This window comes from Mobula birostris, chromosome 29 (genome assembly GCF_030028105.1).
Source record: "Mobula birostris isolate sMobBir1 chromosome 29, sMobBir1.hap1, whole genome shotgun sequence".
NCBI lineage: Eukaryota > Metazoa > Chordata > Chondrichthyes > Myliobatiformes > Myliobatidae > Mobula > Mobula birostris.
In genome coordinates this window covers 17,760,403-17,776,708 of record NC_092398.1, presented here as the reverse complement: position 1 = coordinate 17,776,708, position 16,306 = coordinate 17,760,403, and the positions used below count along the sequence as shown (strand labels likewise).

The 16,306-nt window shown below is 47.1% G+C and overlaps 1 protein-coding gene across 2 annotated transcripts in view; it reads right to left on the bottom strand.

Annotated features, from left to right (window-relative positions):
- Positions 1–1,428: 1,428 nt before the first annotated feature.
- Positions 1,429–16,306, bottom strand: part of ecsit (ECSIT signaling integrator) — a 35,915-nt gene continuing 21,037 nt past the window's right edge. For both annotated transcript variants that reach the window (XM_072246538.1, XM_072246539.1), the window contains exons 8-9: positions 2,921–3,026; positions 1,429–2,498 (exon numbers count right to left, since the gene is read on the bottom strand). In XM_072246538.1, the coding sequence (XP_072102639.1) occupies positions 2,188–2,498; positions 2,921–3,026 (417 nt within the window). In that variant the 3' untranslated portion in view covers positions 1,429–2,187. The remainder of the gene's footprint in view (positions 2,499–2,920; positions 3,027–16,306) is intronic.

Genomic DNA, 16,306 nt, shown 5'->3' with positions numbered 1-16,306 from the left:
CCGCTCTCCCACCTTGTTTACAATCAAATTCCAGTTCTTGCTTAAAGCGAGACCTTCTTTGTTAAAATTCTTTTCCTCTACTTTATTTCAATGGCTTCCTTTTCCAGGCAGTCTCAAAAACCATTAGTGTGGCACAGTTATTTTGTGCTGAAGTCAATCCTATGGCCATTGTGAACGTTATGCTCTGCTACAGCTGGTTTCTCCAGGTAACCCAAACGGATACACCTCCTGTAATCCTTGATGTGGGTTTCCACTGTGCTGATATTCGCTGGTCCTCATTCACAGGGAATTCTGTAAATGCCAACCTTCCTGAGTCTTGGGTCATCTTTGACCCACATAAGCTGTGATCTGAGATTCCTTACGGGTTTATGGAAGGTTATTCATCAGATATTTTTTCCAGAAACTCTGTAAATATGCAAAAGACAGGCAGAAGCAACTGGTTCCTCCTTGTTGTTTAGTTTACTAGTTTTTCCATCAGCCCTTTTAAGGGCTCGATTGATTTCCTTCAGCTTGTAGCCATTCTTTAGGAACATTGTGTGTAGTTACCTTATTTCAACGGGAAGACTCTCCAGGTCCGAATTTGTTTTCACACTGTTAATCCAAGTAGAAAGAGCTGCTCTATGTTGGGGGCATGATGGTGGCTGTCATTGTTGAGGTACAGGTCTGTGTGAGTGGGTTTCTGATAGACACTGTGTCCAAGGCTACCGTCTGCTTTCCATCGTATAAGTACGTCCAGGAACAGGAAATTCTTTGCACTTTGATTAACCATGCAAAAACTATTTCAGACCCGGAGTGTCTCCCCGAGGAAATACTACAATTACACACAATGTAGATGACCTGGACCTCAGGTGGGCCAACATTACAGGATTCCCTGTGAACACAGGGCAGCATATATCGGCCAGACGGAACACATGGTGGAAACCCGCACCAAGGAGCACAAGGGATGTATCTGTTTGGGTTACCCGGAGAATTTGGTGATAGAAGAATATTGCATTCACATGGAGAATTGGTGCTGAAAGGCCTGTTTCTATGCCATGTGACATCCTGTGGGATCTTGTGCTTTGTAATTAAAGGTGCAACAACAAACATTGCATTGGAAGAATTCAACAGGTCGAGCAGCATCTGCGGGAAGAAACCATCGCAGTTTCCAGGCAAAACCCTGTATCACAACCTCCTCTGAATTCCTCCAGTGCATCATTTTCAGCTTTGGATCCAAGTTTCTCCTGCCTCTAGTGAGAGCCTTCAAGGCCTTTCTCACCCTCTATGCTGGCGTGGCTGGCTGCACCGCGCAAGAGGACAGTTCAGGGCGTGGATGGAAGTTAGGACCAGAGGCGCTTTGTGTGGGTGCACACCAGCAGCCTGCCCCGCTCCAACCAATAGAAGGCCACAAGTTGGTGGAGGAGAGAGACACGGCAAAGACTAAACAGGTTTAGTCACACATGTTTATTCAAACCTTGGTATATACACAATGTCATTTACTAAGTAGGAGGGAGGGCGCCACAGGGGAGGGCAGGAGGGACGGAAATAGGGAGCAAGAGATGAGGGCAGAGTTGGGGGGGACAGGAGATATGGGAAAGAGGAGTCAACAAGGGAGGGAGGAAAAGAGAAATCCGTAAGTGAGGGTAAAAAAGAGAGGTGCAGATGGAGGGAGTCAGAGGTGAGGGAGAGAAAGGGACAGAATAAAGGGAAAGGAACAGATTTTAGGGAGCATCAGCTATAGAAAGAAAGTGTTCACGAGGTAGGGGTTTAAAGGGAAGAGGGAGAAGTAGTCACGGGGAGGGAACAAACGGAATAAGACAGTGGAGAGGGAAGGAAGCAGGGAGGAGGTAGGGAGGGTATTTGGGAATGAAGGAACAGAAGAGGGGATGTCACAGAAGGACAAAACCTCCCACCCTTAAAGACGATCCCAGCCTCTCCTTCCCAGCATACTTCCTACGTTCCTGATATTCCCAGACCCCGGGAGTTAGGAGTGGGAGTGATGGAATGTGGGAGGCTTTAGACCTTCCCTACTCCCAAGCTCAGTCAGCTGTGCACTTCCCAGCCACCCAGCTCCTCCTCTTCCTCCTACACCTCCCATCCTCAGCCATTGGCTCCAGGCCTCCTGGCATCCAGCTCCTGCTGCTCCCCCTCCTCAACTGCCAGTTCCAGGACGTCCAGATAATGCTGCTGACGCCGACAGACCACGACTCAGCGTTGCATTCTTCGGGCACCCGGCTCCTCCACTTCCTCCTGCTCCTCAGCCGTCGACTCTGGGACACCTGGACCGTCCTGCACTCTCCAGGCACCCGGCTCGGCCGCTTTCTCCTCCTCCTTCCCAGCTGTCCCATCTGAGATGCCTGAAGCAGGCTCTAACTGGCGGGAGGCAGGCGCAGTGCGGAAGAGGACTGGCGTGAGGCTTAGCTTCGGGTTGGTCTCCTGTAGACCGCTGATCCAGCGGGTTAGCAAAGCTGGGTCACCTGATCCAGCCTGGCACAGCGCGAACACTGGGCCCTCCTCAACTATTGGGAGGCAGGGGCAAGGTGTGATAAGGTGGGGGGGGTGGAATAGAGGGAAGGGGGGGATAGAGAGGGTTGGAAGGTGGGGTGGGAGAGAGGGAGAGAGACAGTGAGTGGATGCATCACCACAGAATTCCCAGCCCCATCCATTCACAGCCCATTCAGCCAACCACTACCCCATCAGAAAGGCAACACGCTCCACTTCCTCCTCCCCCAGACCCACCAGCAGCCCCAGCAACATGACTTCGATGTATTCCCTTGGAGACAGGCGGGGTCTTGAGTGGCTATTGGGTCTTTATTTTGATGGACAGATGGGTGGAAGAGGAAAGGGTAGGTGACGGGGTGCGAGGACAGAGGGAGGGGAGAGATGAAGCTCAGAAACACCGAAGGGGGCCGGTTTCCCCTGTTGCCCCATGGAGGGTTACCTTCCTCAACCTCCAGGTCATCATCATCGCCAAGATCCCGCTCCAGCTCTAGGTCCAACTCCATGGGGTAGAACAGGTTTCGCTCGAGATCCAATGGCTTGGTCACCTAGTGGGGCAAAGGTCAGTGGAAGGGGGTTACAGTGTCACACTGAGTAAATGATGCAGAGAATACCTGTACTTAACCTCCCCCTGCATCAGAACATGAACCTGCAGTTACTACCCAATGCGTCAATACCGCTGGACCAGTAGATATCTCCCAATGCGCCAGTTCCCCTGGACCTGTACTTCTCTCCCAATGAATCGTACCTCTGAACCTGCAGTTCCCTCTGTCTGCATGGGTACCTTCTGGACCTGTAGATTCCTCCCTCTGTGTTGATACCTCTGGACCTGTAGTTCCCTCCCTCTGCGCCAGTACCCCTGATAAAGTTTTAAGGGAATTGGGAGATTCTCAGATTCCTGTAAATAATGGTTAAGGTTGAGTCTATGTATTCTGGTTTGAGAATGGCAGCAGTTTGAGCAGCTGTTGTCTCCTGACTTTTCACACCTTTTGGTTTCGTGTTTAAATTTCAACTTTGGGTTAAGTACCGACTATGTCTGTAACTGCAGTATGTTTAAATAATGTCTCACAGCTGCTTCTTTGGAGCAAGATAAGGATTAAAGCTCACACAGACCCACAAAAGACATCTCCGAGTTTTCCCACATTTTGGTTTCGACAAAAGCTGGTTACTAATGGAGATAAGGCAGGACATTCCTTTCTTAATTTTGGTAGAGTCTCTTATCTAAATTATTAAGTTCTGCTCTATTTGAGTAGCTGGAATATCCGTTGATCTGACTGTTCTTTTGTATTGAGATGTTAAAGGATCAATCTGTCCTGCTAACATGTAAATGCTGAGTGTCCAGACAAGGACATGCAGGATGTGAGAATTAATTACACTCTGTTCTCTGGCTATGTCCACACTATGCCAGATAATTTTGAAAACGTCGGTTCCGAGTAAAAACCACAGGCGTCCACACTAAGCGTTTTTCAAAATATCTCCATCCACATTAGGCGGATATTTGGGCGAATCTCCTCCTACTGGGCATGCTCAGGACACACACAGAAAACAAGCAAAGAGGAAACAATATACTTCGTGCGCGTTTGTCCAGATACAGAGGAGAAAAACTTTAAAGGAATTGCTCTTGGCTCTCACACAGGAGGACTTAAAACTTAAAAAAAAACAAATACTGGAGCGTATGGAGGCAATCGACAGGGAGTTCACGGACAGTATGACCCAGCTGACGATGAACATTGAAAAACTAACTCTGTTACATTAATAAAGCACCTTGTTAAATGTATAAAACGTCTGCATCAGCATTATCTTGTATTTCCATACAATGTTACATTAGGCTGTTACACATCTATTGTCAGAGAAGTACTTGCATAAATAGGTAAACCACCTTCATACAAGCAAGGACAGAAAACAGGGCGAAGTGAGTATACTTATTTATTCAGTAAGCTATGGGTCAACTGGCTTCAGTCTCGTCCGTCTGTTCTGAAATTGTTAGGTGGTGGCGTTCAAGAAAACAGCGAACATCTGTTCCAGCACATCATGACAGCGTTTTTAAATAACAAAAAGCTCACTTTACAATTTAACTCTCACGCCGTTCGCACCGACTGTGCGTTATAACAGCTTGCGCAGTACCAAGCAGAAGCAGAAAAAAGCGTTGTTGTTGTGGTGTTGTCATGACAGCGTTTTAAAATCTCTCCGGTTATCCCGTACACACTATGCCGGATATTAAGCGTTTTCAGATTTATTCACTCTGGAGAGTGTTTTTGAAAATCTCTGTTTTCAGGGGCTGAGAACGCCAGCTCAGCGTGGACGGGAGGGCAAAACGAAGAGAAAAAGCTTTGTTTTCAAAATTATCCGGCGTAGTGTGGACGTACCCTCTGTTTACCTCTGACTGATGTGATTAAGTATTCTTTGTCAAGTGTGTTTACCTCTGCTTTAGGTGATTAAGTGGCCTTTGTCTCGGACTATCACTGTTGCTAGGCTTTCGTGACAAGAATGATATAAAAAACTATCTCTGTGCTTAGACAGAGAGACTTCTGTAGCTGACTCTCTGAGTGCAGACGGAAGGTTCTCTCTCGTAGTTTGCTACTAATAAAGGTGGAAAAGAATCAACTGTGGTACTTGTTTCATTACATCGGGCTGATCGCCGTTGACACCCCTGAACCTGTACTTCTTTCCCAGTGCATCGAAACTCTGGACCTGTAGTTCCCTCTGTCTGCGTGGGTACCTCTGGACCTGTAAATTCCTCCCTCTGTGTCAGTACCCCTGGACCTGTATTTCTCTCCCAATGCATCGTAACTCTGGACCTGTAGATTCCTCCCTCTGCATTGGTACCTCTGTACCTGTTGTTTGCTCCCTCTGTGTCAAACAACAGAGGTGAAAACCTCAACTTTCTTAAGAGTTTAAGGAGGTGTGGTTTGTCACAAAACCGTCCAGCACCTTCTGCACGTCGTGTTGAAAATGCCCTGACTGGTCGTATCACAGTTTAGTGCGGCAAATCAAAATCCAGTACATTGTCCGCACCATGTTTGTGTCAAGCTTGTTGCATATTTAAACTGATTCTTTCTCCCTATGCGTGATCGTATCCCTCCATTCCCTGCACGTTCATGGGCCTCTTAAACGCCTCTGTTAGACCATAAGACACAAGAGCAGAATTCGGCCATTCGACCCATTTAGTCTTCTCTGCCATTCTATCATGACAGATTTATTTTCCCTCTCAACCTCATTCACCTGCCTTCTCCCCATAACCTTTGATGCCCTGACTAATCAGGAACATATCAACCTTTGCTTTAAGTATACTGTACTCAATAACGGCCTCCACAGCCCTCTGTGGCAATGGATTTCACAGATTCACCACCCTCTGACTAAAGAAATTCCTCATCTCTGTACTAAATGAACGTCTTCTCAAGATGAATGCTAACTTTGCATTTGCATTCCTTACCACCAACTCAACTTGCAAGTTAAACTTTAGGGAACCCTGCATGAGGTCTCCCACTGCACACCTGATTTCTGAATTTGCCCCCCACTTAGAAAGTAAGTGTACACCCTTGTTCCTCCTGCCAAACTACATGACCATTGTGACGAGAATACACATAGATTAAGATGTTAGCTGTCCTGTGCTGGCACCAGTGGGATCAGCAGTTGGTCTGCCACCTGTCTTCAGGAGAGAGAGAGATAAGGAAAACAATGGAGCAGCATTTGGAGATGTTAATGAAGGGACGGGAGAGAGTAACGGAAGGAGAGAGCTGTCAAGATCGGCTCCCCCTTTCAACCCTGAACTGTTTGAAGTGATGGACAGGCGATACCCCAGCAGGGGGATAAAAAGGGACAGGTTCGCTAGGGCAAGACACACACGACACCCCGAGGTAACGAGACCCTGGAAGCGGTGCGTCTCTCACAAGTCGGTGGGAAGTTTTGGAAGGCCGGTTGCAGGACCAGGCCGTAGCCGCTCAAGGTGGAAAGGCACGATCGGCGGGAACCTGGTGTGTGTGCACCCTTGCCTGGGTGCCGGGTTCACCACAGAGAAACGATCGTATCGGGAAACGGAGGGGTCACGGTCGGTGACCTCAGATGACATCACAAAGGACTCGCCCGAAAGCTGACTACGAAGGTCTGTGTGGAAGCCGTTTTGAATATTCATTCATTTTGCTCTCTCTCTCCTTCCCCCCACTGTCCATCGCCACGGCAGCAATTACTGCGAACTGAACTGAACTAAATTGAACTGAACTTTGCATCACTTTGAAACTGGTCATTTACCCCTCGACAACGATAGAGCTTGATTGATCCTGTTATCTTAATTCTGTGTACATGTATGTTTATCATTGCTGAACTGTTGCATTCATTATCCTTTTGATTAGAGTACTGTGTTGCTTGTTTCTTTAACAAAACTTTCTTAGTTCTAGTAATCCAGACTCCAACTGAGTGATCCATTTCTGTTGGTTTGGCAACCCAGTTACGGGGTACGTAACGTAAGTGGGGTTCTCGTCCGCGATTTTGAACGCTAAATTTGGGACTGAGTAAATTGATTGGGTCAAAATTCCCGAAAGAAAGAAAAGACAAACAGCAGAAATGGAGGCTGAGGAATTTATAAAGGCGCCGACCTTGGAGGCATTAGAGGATGCCAGGAAATCGGAATTGGTAGCTGTGGCCAAACGGTTGAATCTTGCTAAGGGGAAGTCGACAATGAGGAGAGAGGAGATACACAGAGCTATCGTAGAGCACTATGTATCTAAAGGTGTGTTTCCCCAAGGGGAGCTGGAGGTGGTGTCTATTGAAAAACCTGCTGGAGACGCGGTACAGGTGCAGCTTGAAAAACTGAGACTCGAGCACGAGTTCCGGGTACGGCAGTTGGAGCGAGAACAGAAAGAGAGGGACAGACAGTTGGAGCGAGAAGAGAAGGAGAGAGAGTTAGAAAGGCAAGAGAGAGAGTTAGAAAGGCAGGAGAGAGAGAAACAGTTAGAAAGGCGGGAGAAAGAGAAAGAGTTAGAAAGGCGGGAGAAAGAGAAAGAGTTAGAAAGGCAGGAGAGAGAGTTAGAAAGGCAGGAGAGAGAGAGAGAGAGACAGACAGACAGTTGGAGCGAGAGGAGAAACAGAGGGAAAGGGAATTCGAGCTGGAGAAGTTAAGGATAAGGGCAGAGCAGGGGCCCGTGCCGAACCAAGATGGAGGGTTCCGGGTGACCCAGGAGGTTAGGCTGGTTCCCCCATTTGACGATACCGACGTGGATCAGTACTTTCTCCATTTCGAAAAAGTTGCTACAAGTCAGGACTGGCCGAAGGATAAGTGGGCTGTTTTGCTTCAGAGTGTACTGAAAGGGAAAGCCCAACAAGCTTACTCAGCTTTGTCCACGGACGATGCCCAGAGGTATGAGGTGGTGAAAGAAGCCATCCTCAGGATTTATGAGTTGGTCCCGGAGGCATACCGGCAGAGGTTCCGGGATGCGAGGAAGCAGTGGGACCGCACATATTTAGAGTTTGCCTGTGAGATGCAGACATATTGTGAGCGTTGGTGCGCCTCGAAGGGGGTAGAGGGGGATTATGACAGACTGCTACAGCTGATCTTGATTGAGCAGTTTAAAAGTTGTGTCCCTGAGGGTATGAGACCCTACCTAGATGAGAAAGAGGCAGCCATGTTAGCCACAACTGCTAAGTTAGCGGATGAGTATGCGTTGACGCATAAAATGAAGTTTGCCCCGAGTAAAGGCTACCAGAAGGGTAGTCAGGACGGCGGGGAGAGTCTGCCAGAAAAGTCAGAAAGTAAACCAGGGACTAACGAGAAGGATAAGGTAGATCGGGAGCAGTCTGGTAGGAAGTCTCCTGGGGTCGTCTGTTATAATTGCGGGGAAGTCGGACACTTTGCGTCCAGGTGCTTTGCCCCAAAGAAGGAGACGGGAAAAGGAAAAACGGCGATTTTGACTGGCTGTATCGAGCTGGTAAACGAACCGCTAGGACAGGACAGGTCTGCCAAAGTTCAGGAAGGGAGCGAGAGGTTTATCTCGGCCGGATTGGTGTCAGTGAAGGAGGGGTTAAAACCAGTTCCAGTGCGGATCTGGAGAGACACGGGAGCGTGTCAGTCATTGATACTGAAGAGTGTATTAGAGTTTAGCTCAGAGACCCAGACTGGGGAGGTCAAAGTCAAAGGTACTGGGGAAGGGACAGAGGCCGTCCCTTTGCACCAGATACACTTACAAAGCAACCTGGTCTCTGAACTAGTCACGATCGGGGTGAGGCCCGAATTACTGATGAAAGGCGTGGAAGTCTTGCTCGGTAATGACCTCGCCGGGGGAATCGTGTTCCCAGCAATGAGATTGACAGGTCAGCCTGCCAGCATTGAGGCCCCGTCCATGGACTCACAGGTTCATCACGGGACTGCGGTAGTGAATTTAGCTGAGACGTTTCTGCCAGCCTTGTGCGAGAAGGGGGTAGAAAGTGAAAAGGAGGAGTGTAGTGAGACAAGAGGTAGTGAGGGAGCTGAGACAGACTTAGCATTAGCCAGGAAAGAATTTGTGCAGGCGCAGGAGCGAGACGAGGGGCTGATGGTTTTGGCAGAGACAGCTCTCTCTGACGCAGAATTAACAAGGGAACTAGTAGGCTATTGTGTGGAGGAGGAAGTGCTAAGGAAGAAAGGGAAACCAAGTACCGTACCCACAGATGCAGAATGGAGGTGGTGCAAAAGAGTTATGGGGATGAGATTTTTAACCTGGCCCACAAGGTACCCCCCGGTGGACATTTTGCGGTGCTGGAGGAAACAGTTGGTGGAATCATGAAAGAGGTTTACCAGCTGCCCAGGAGGAAGGATGTTATTGATTATGGCCACCGCGAACTGAGACGGTCACAGGCTTTTGATACGCTAACAAACCTAGTCGGTGTTAGCGCGGAAATCAATGAAGCTAGGGTCCCCCTGATAAGAGAAAAAAACCATTTTGAAAAGATGAGTATGCTATCGACCAGATGGGAGAAGGCTATTGTTTTGGTCAGCTCTGCTGATAAGGTCTCTCCCTTAATCCCCGAACAAAGCGACACTTTAGGAGAAGTAATTAAACGACTCACACACGTGTGTTTGATTGTCCTGAGGCGATGCAAAGAACTGGGACGTTGGGTGGTGTTTGTTACACTAGGGTAGCCGAGCGAGCACTACCCTATAGAATGAGTAATTCAGTGACTAAAGGGCTGACGAACACAGAGGTGTGTATTGGCAATGTAATACGGCTATCTGAAGCCAGCTTGATAGTGAACCTTGAAAAAAAATGAGTTCAGCTACACGAAGGTCACTTACCTGGGAATTGTGGTGACACAGGGGCAGCTGGCAGCAATGCAAGCTAAAGTGCGGGATATCTCTGACATCCCAACCCCAACAGACAAGACGGCCCTCAGAAGGCTCTTGGAGATGGTGGGGTACTGTAGGAAGTTTTGCAATAACTCTGCGGTTACTACCCCTCCCCCTCCTATTAAGCCCTTGCGAGAGAAAACTAAGTCGGAATGGGACGACCCTTGTTATTGTGGTCCGGGACGAAACCCAATGAGAGGTTACACTGATCGCAATTCATCAGTGTTTTTGGCCACTATGAAGTTTTCTAAGTTGGAGCCTGGTCTAAGGGATTATTAATAACACATATAAAAGGAACAGAAAATGTGATGGCTGACTGTCTGTCAGGTGTTGACAACTTCAAATTCGCTGTATTAGCCAAATAGCTGATAAAGATGTGTATTTGTGTGTATCAAATAATGTATTCACGTTTGCAATTTTTACCCCGGTAAAAATCCTTTAAAGGGGGGAAGTGTGACAAGAATACACATAGATTAAGATGTTAGCTGTCCTGTGCTGGCACCAGTGGGATCAGCAGTTGGTCTGCCACCTGTCTTCAGGAGAGAGAGAGATAAGGAAAACAATGGAGCAGCATTTGGAGATGTTAATGAAGGGACGGGAGAGAGTAACGGAAGGAGAGAGCTGTCAAGATCGGCTCCCCCTTTCAACCCTGAACTGTTTGAAGTGATGGATAGGCGATACCCCAGCAGGGGGATAAAAAGGGACAGGTTCGCTAAGGCAAGACACACACGACACCCCGAGGTAACGAGACCCTGGAAGCGGTGCATCTCTCACAAGTCAGTGGGAAGTTTTGGAAGGCCAGTTGCGGGACCAGGCCATATACGCTCCGGGTGGAAAGGCACGATCGGCGGGAACCCGGTGTGTGTCCACCCTTGCCTGGGTGCCGGGTTCACCACAGAGAAACGATCGTATCGGGAAACGGAGGGATCACGGTCGGTGACCTCAGATGACATCACAAGGGACTCGCCCGAAAGCTGACTGCGAAGGTCTGTGTGGAAGCCGTTTTGAATATTCATTCGTTTTGCTCTCTCTCTCCTTCCCCCCACTGTCCATCGCCACAGCAGCGATTACCGCGAACTGAACTGAACTAACTTGAACTGAACTTTGCGTCACTTTGAAACTGGTCATTTACCCCTAGACAACAATAGAGCTTGATTGATCCTGTTATCTTAATTCTGTGTACATGTATGTTTATCATTGCTGAACTGTTGCATTCATTATCCTTTTGATTAGAGTAGTGTGTTGCTTGTTTCCTTAATAAAACTTTCTTAGTTCTAGTAATCCAGACTCCAACTGAGTGATCCATTTCTGCTGGTTTGGCAACCCAGTTACGGGGTACGTAACACCATAAACTTACTTACACCGTAATCCATCAGCCACTTCTTTGCCTATAGGTCAATGTGTTTTGGACAGGGAGGGGAACAGGAAGTGTGTGGCTGGGCAGTCGGGCTAGCATGAAGAAAGAACATATGGAATATAGAACATTACAGCACAGTATAGGCCTTTCAGCCCCCAATGTTCTGTTGACCTTTTAACCTACTCCAAGATCAATCGAACCCTTCCTTTCTACGTAATTCACCATTTTTCTATCATCCATGTGTTCATATAAGAGTTTCTTAGAAGTCACTAATGTACCTGCCTCTACCACCACTCCTGACAGGATGTTCCACACACCACCCATTCTGTGTAAAAATCCTACCTCTGACATTCCCCCTATATTTTCTTCCAAGCACCTTAAAATTATGGCCCCTCGTGTTAGCCAGTTCCTCCCTGGGGAAAAGTCTCTGGCTGTCTGCTCAGTCTATGCCTCCTATCATCTTGTACATCTCTATTAAGTTGTCTCTCATTTTGGTTCGCTCCAAAGAGAAAATGCCTCACTCACGCAACCTATCCTCATAAGACATGCTCTCTAAACCAGGCAGAATCCTGGTAGATCTTCTCTGTACTCTCTCTTAAGCTTCCATATCCTTCCTACAATGAGACGACCAGAACCGAACACAATACTCCAAGTGTGGTCTAACCAGGGTTTTATAGAGCTGCAACATTCCCTCAAGGCTCTTGATCACAATCCCCCAACTAATGAAGGCCAGCACACCTTACACCTTCTTACTTACTGCCCATTACACAACTGGCATTTAGGACAGCAATGAAGGTCCTTCATCTCCGAACACAATAACATTGAATGGCGGAGTAGGCTCAACGGGCCAGATGGCCTAATCCAGCTCCTAATTCTTATAAGATCATGACTGATCTGGCCATGGACTCACCTCTAGCTACCTGCCTTTTCCCCATAACCCTTAATTCCCCTACTATGCAAAATCTCTGGCGGTACTCAGGGCTTCCTTCATCATATCGGTAGCTGCTTCTCGGTTTTCACTCTAGTCAATCATGCAAGTCTCAGATGGAGATCCAGGAATACTGTCACACTCGGACATAGACATAGACATTGCTTTTTCCGTAACAATTTTATTTTGCCAGTCAGGGTTGTTAGCCCTGAGCTGAACCCTAAACCTGGAGAACTGGTGGACCACTCTTAGTTTGTCCTCTACGCTTTGACCAGTTTGGTGACCCTACCAAGAGCCAAAGTATAAATCCCTGACTACAGCCAACATAGCTCTCTGGTCATTGAGGCACACAAGGCTCCAAACCCAACGACAAAGTTGTGGTCCTCTTGGACGTATACCTGCTTAACCACCCTGTCAACTTACACAACAATGTTGAGGGATCTGTAGATGTTGACTCAACGTCCCTCTGTTCCTCCACACTGCAAAGATTGAGCAAGTTAGGGCTTTACTCCTCTTTAGCGAAGGAGGATGAGAGCTGACTTGACAGAGATGTACAAGATGAAAAGAGCCACAGACAGAGTGGGCTACCACAGACCCTTCCCAGCATGGAAATAGCGAATACAAGAGGGCATCATTTTAAGATAAATGAGGGAATGCCAGAGAAGCAAGGAAACAGGCACTGTCAGCCTTGGCTGGTGGTTCAATGATTTGCATTCTGAGTCATACAGCATGGAAGCAGGCCGTCGGTCCCACTCTGCCCACACCAGTCCTAACACACCCTTTCATACTCAATACAATACACATCTTACATTTATCACTGCTCCTCTAAAGAAGCCAGGGTAATCAAAAACCCCACCAACCCCAGACATTCTCTCTTCTCCCCCCTTCTGTAGAAGATACAGAAGCCTGAAAGTACGTCCCACCAGACTCAGGGACAGATTCTATCCCTGGGGTTAGAAATGAGTCTCACCCTAGGCAGAGTTTTATTATGCTGCAACGTAGCTACAATTCAGTTCCTTGACTCATAAAGGCAGGCATGCCCTTAAGCCCATTTTTACCATCCTGTAGATTTGTGCAGCCACTTTCAGGGTTACAGGACTCTTGCCCTCTCACAGGTACCGCGTCAAGACCCTTCCACCCTATTGGTAACCTGCACTGCACTTTCCCTGTAACTGTAACACCTCTCATCCTACTTCTCTCCAAACAGTCCTTGTGCAGGATTCCATAAGAGTTAATTTTCAGGTTGAGTCAATGGTGAGGAGTATGTTAGCGTTCATTTCAAGACAGCTAGACTATACAAGTAAAAGACCTGCTCAGGTGTCAGATCTCTCAGTGGGAGAGCATTTTGGAGATAGTGATCACAATTCTATCTCCTTTACCATAGAATTGGAGAGGGATGGGAACAGACAAGTTGGGAAAGCGTTTAATTGGAGCAAGGGGAAATATAAAGCTATCAGGCAGGAACTTGGAAGCATAAATTGGGAACAGATGCTCTCAGGCAAATGTACAGCAGAAATATGGCAAGTGCTCAGGGGATATTTGCGTGGCATTCTGCATAGGTACGTTCCAATGAGACAAGGAAAGGATGGTAGTGTACAGGAACTGTGATGTACAAAGGTTGTTGAAAATCTAGTCAAGAAGAAAAGAAAAGCTTGCGAAAAGTTCAAAAACCTAGACAATGATAGAGATCCAGAAAATTATAAGGCTAGCAGGAAGGAGCTTAAGAATGAAATTAGGAGAGCCAGAAGGGCCATGAGAAGGCCTTGGCGAGCAGGATTAAGGAAAACCCCAAGGCATTCTACAAGTATGTGACGAGCAAGAGGATAAGACATGAGAGAATAGGACCAATCAAGTGTGACAGTGGAAAAGTGTGTATAGAACCGGAGAAGATAGCAGAGATACTTCACAAATATTTTGCTTCAATATTCACCATAGAAAAGGATCTTAGTGATTGTAGGGATGACTTACAGTGGATTGAAAAGCTTGAGCATATACATCCTCTTTCTTAATGTGCTGGTCTTTTGGAAAGCATCAAGTTGGATAAGTCTCCAGGACCGGATGAGATGTATTCCAGACTACTGTGGGAGGTGAGGGGGGAGATTGCTGAGACTCTGGTGATGATCTTTGCATCATCAATGGGGATGGGAGAGGTTCCAGAGGACTGGAGGGTTGCAAATGTTGTTCTCTTTTTTCAAGCAAGGGAGTAGAGATAGCCCAGGAAATTATAGACCAGTGAGTCTTACTTTAGTGGTTGGTAAATTGATGGAAAAGATCCTGAGAGGCAGGATTTATGAACATTTGGAGAGGCATAATATGAATAGTCAGCATGGCTTTGTCAAAGGCAGGTCATGCCTTATGAGCCTGATTGAATTTTTAGAGCACATGACTAAACACATTGATAGAGCAGTAGATGTAGTGTATATGGATTTCAATAAGGCATTTGATAAGGTACCCCATGCAAAGCTTATTGAGAAAGTAAGGAGGCATGGAATCCAAGGGGACATTATTCTGTGGATCCAGAACTGGTTTGCCCACAGAAGGCAAAGAGTGGTTGTAGACAGGTCATATTCTGCATGGAGGATGGCAACCAGTGGTGTGCCTCAGGCGTCTGTTCTGGGACCCTTACTCTTCATGATTTTTATAAATGACCTGGAGGAGGAAGTGGAGGGACGGGTTAGTAAATTTGCTGATGACACAAAGATTGGGGGTACTGTGTATAGTGTGGAAGGCTGTCAGAGGTTACAATGGGACATCAATAGGATGCAAAACTGGGCTAAGAAGTGGCAGATGGAGTTCAACCCAGATAAGTGTGAGGTGGTTCATTTTGGTAGGTCAAATGTGATGGCAGAATATAGTATTAATGGTAAGACTCTTGGCAGTGTGGACAGAGGGATCTTGGGGTCCCATTCCATAGGACACTCAAAGCTGCTACGCAGGTTGACTGTGTGGTTAAGAAGGCATATGGTGTATTGGTCTTCATCAAGTAATGTTGCAGTTATATAGGACCCTGGTCAGACCCCACTTGGAGTACTGTGCTCACTACAGGATGGACGTGGAAATTATAGAAAGGGTGCACGGGATATTTACAAGGATGTTGCCTGGATTGGGAAGCATGCCTGATGAGAATAGGTTGAGTGAACTTGGCCTTTTCTCCTTGGAGCGACGGAGGATGAGAGGTCACCTGATAGAGATGTATAAGATGATGAGAGGCATTGACCGTGTGGATAGTCAAAGGCTTTATCCCAGAGCTGAAATGGCTAAAATGAAAGACACAGTTTTAAGGTGCTTGGAAGAAGGTACAAAGGATATGTCAGGGCTAAGTTGTTGTTGTTGGTGGTGGTGTTTTTTTTTGTTTTTACACAGAAATTGGCGAGTGCGTGGAATGGGCTGCCGGCGACAGTGATGGAGACGGATACAATAGGGTCTTTTAAGAGGCTCCTGGATAGCTGCATGGAACTTCGAAAAATACAGGGCAAATTACCTGAGGTAATTTCTAAAGTAAGTACGTGTTCGGCACAGCATTGACGGCCGAAGGGCCTGTATTCTGCTGTAGGTTTTCTATGTTTCTATGTAAAGACGTAACTTTTTTTTGAAACTTTGTAAAGCACTGGTGAGGACTCACTTGGAGCAGTTCTGCGCCCCATAGAAAGGATGTGATGAAACTGGAAAGGGTTCAAAGGAGGTTTATGAAAATAATTCCAGGGTGGAACAACTTGTCATTTGGAAAGCGTTTGATGACTCTGGGGCTGTATTCGCTAAAATTCAGAAGAATAAGTGGTGAATTAATTGAAACTTATCAAGTGGTGAAGGCTTCGAGAGAGTTGATGTGAAGAGGATATTTCCTATGGTGGTAGGGTCTAGGACAAGGCAGTACAGCCTCAGAATAGAGGGGTTGGCCTTTAGAATGGAGATGAGGAGGAATTTCTTTAGCCAGAGATTGGTGAATGTGGAATTCTTTGCCACAGGCAGCTGTGGAAGCCAAGTCTTTCTTCATATTTAAGGGCAGAGGTTAATAGATTCTTGATTGGTTACAGCCTGAAGGGATGAAGGGAGAAGGCAGGAGATTGAGGCTGGGGTGGAAATGGATCAGCCATGATGAAATGTCAGAGAATATTTGATGGGCCAAATGGCCTAATTCTACTCCGATATCTTATGGTAAGCAGTAGAAGATAGAAGGTGGTAGGTGAAGGAAGTGGGAGAAGACAGAATAAAAAGGTCGGGTGGAGGT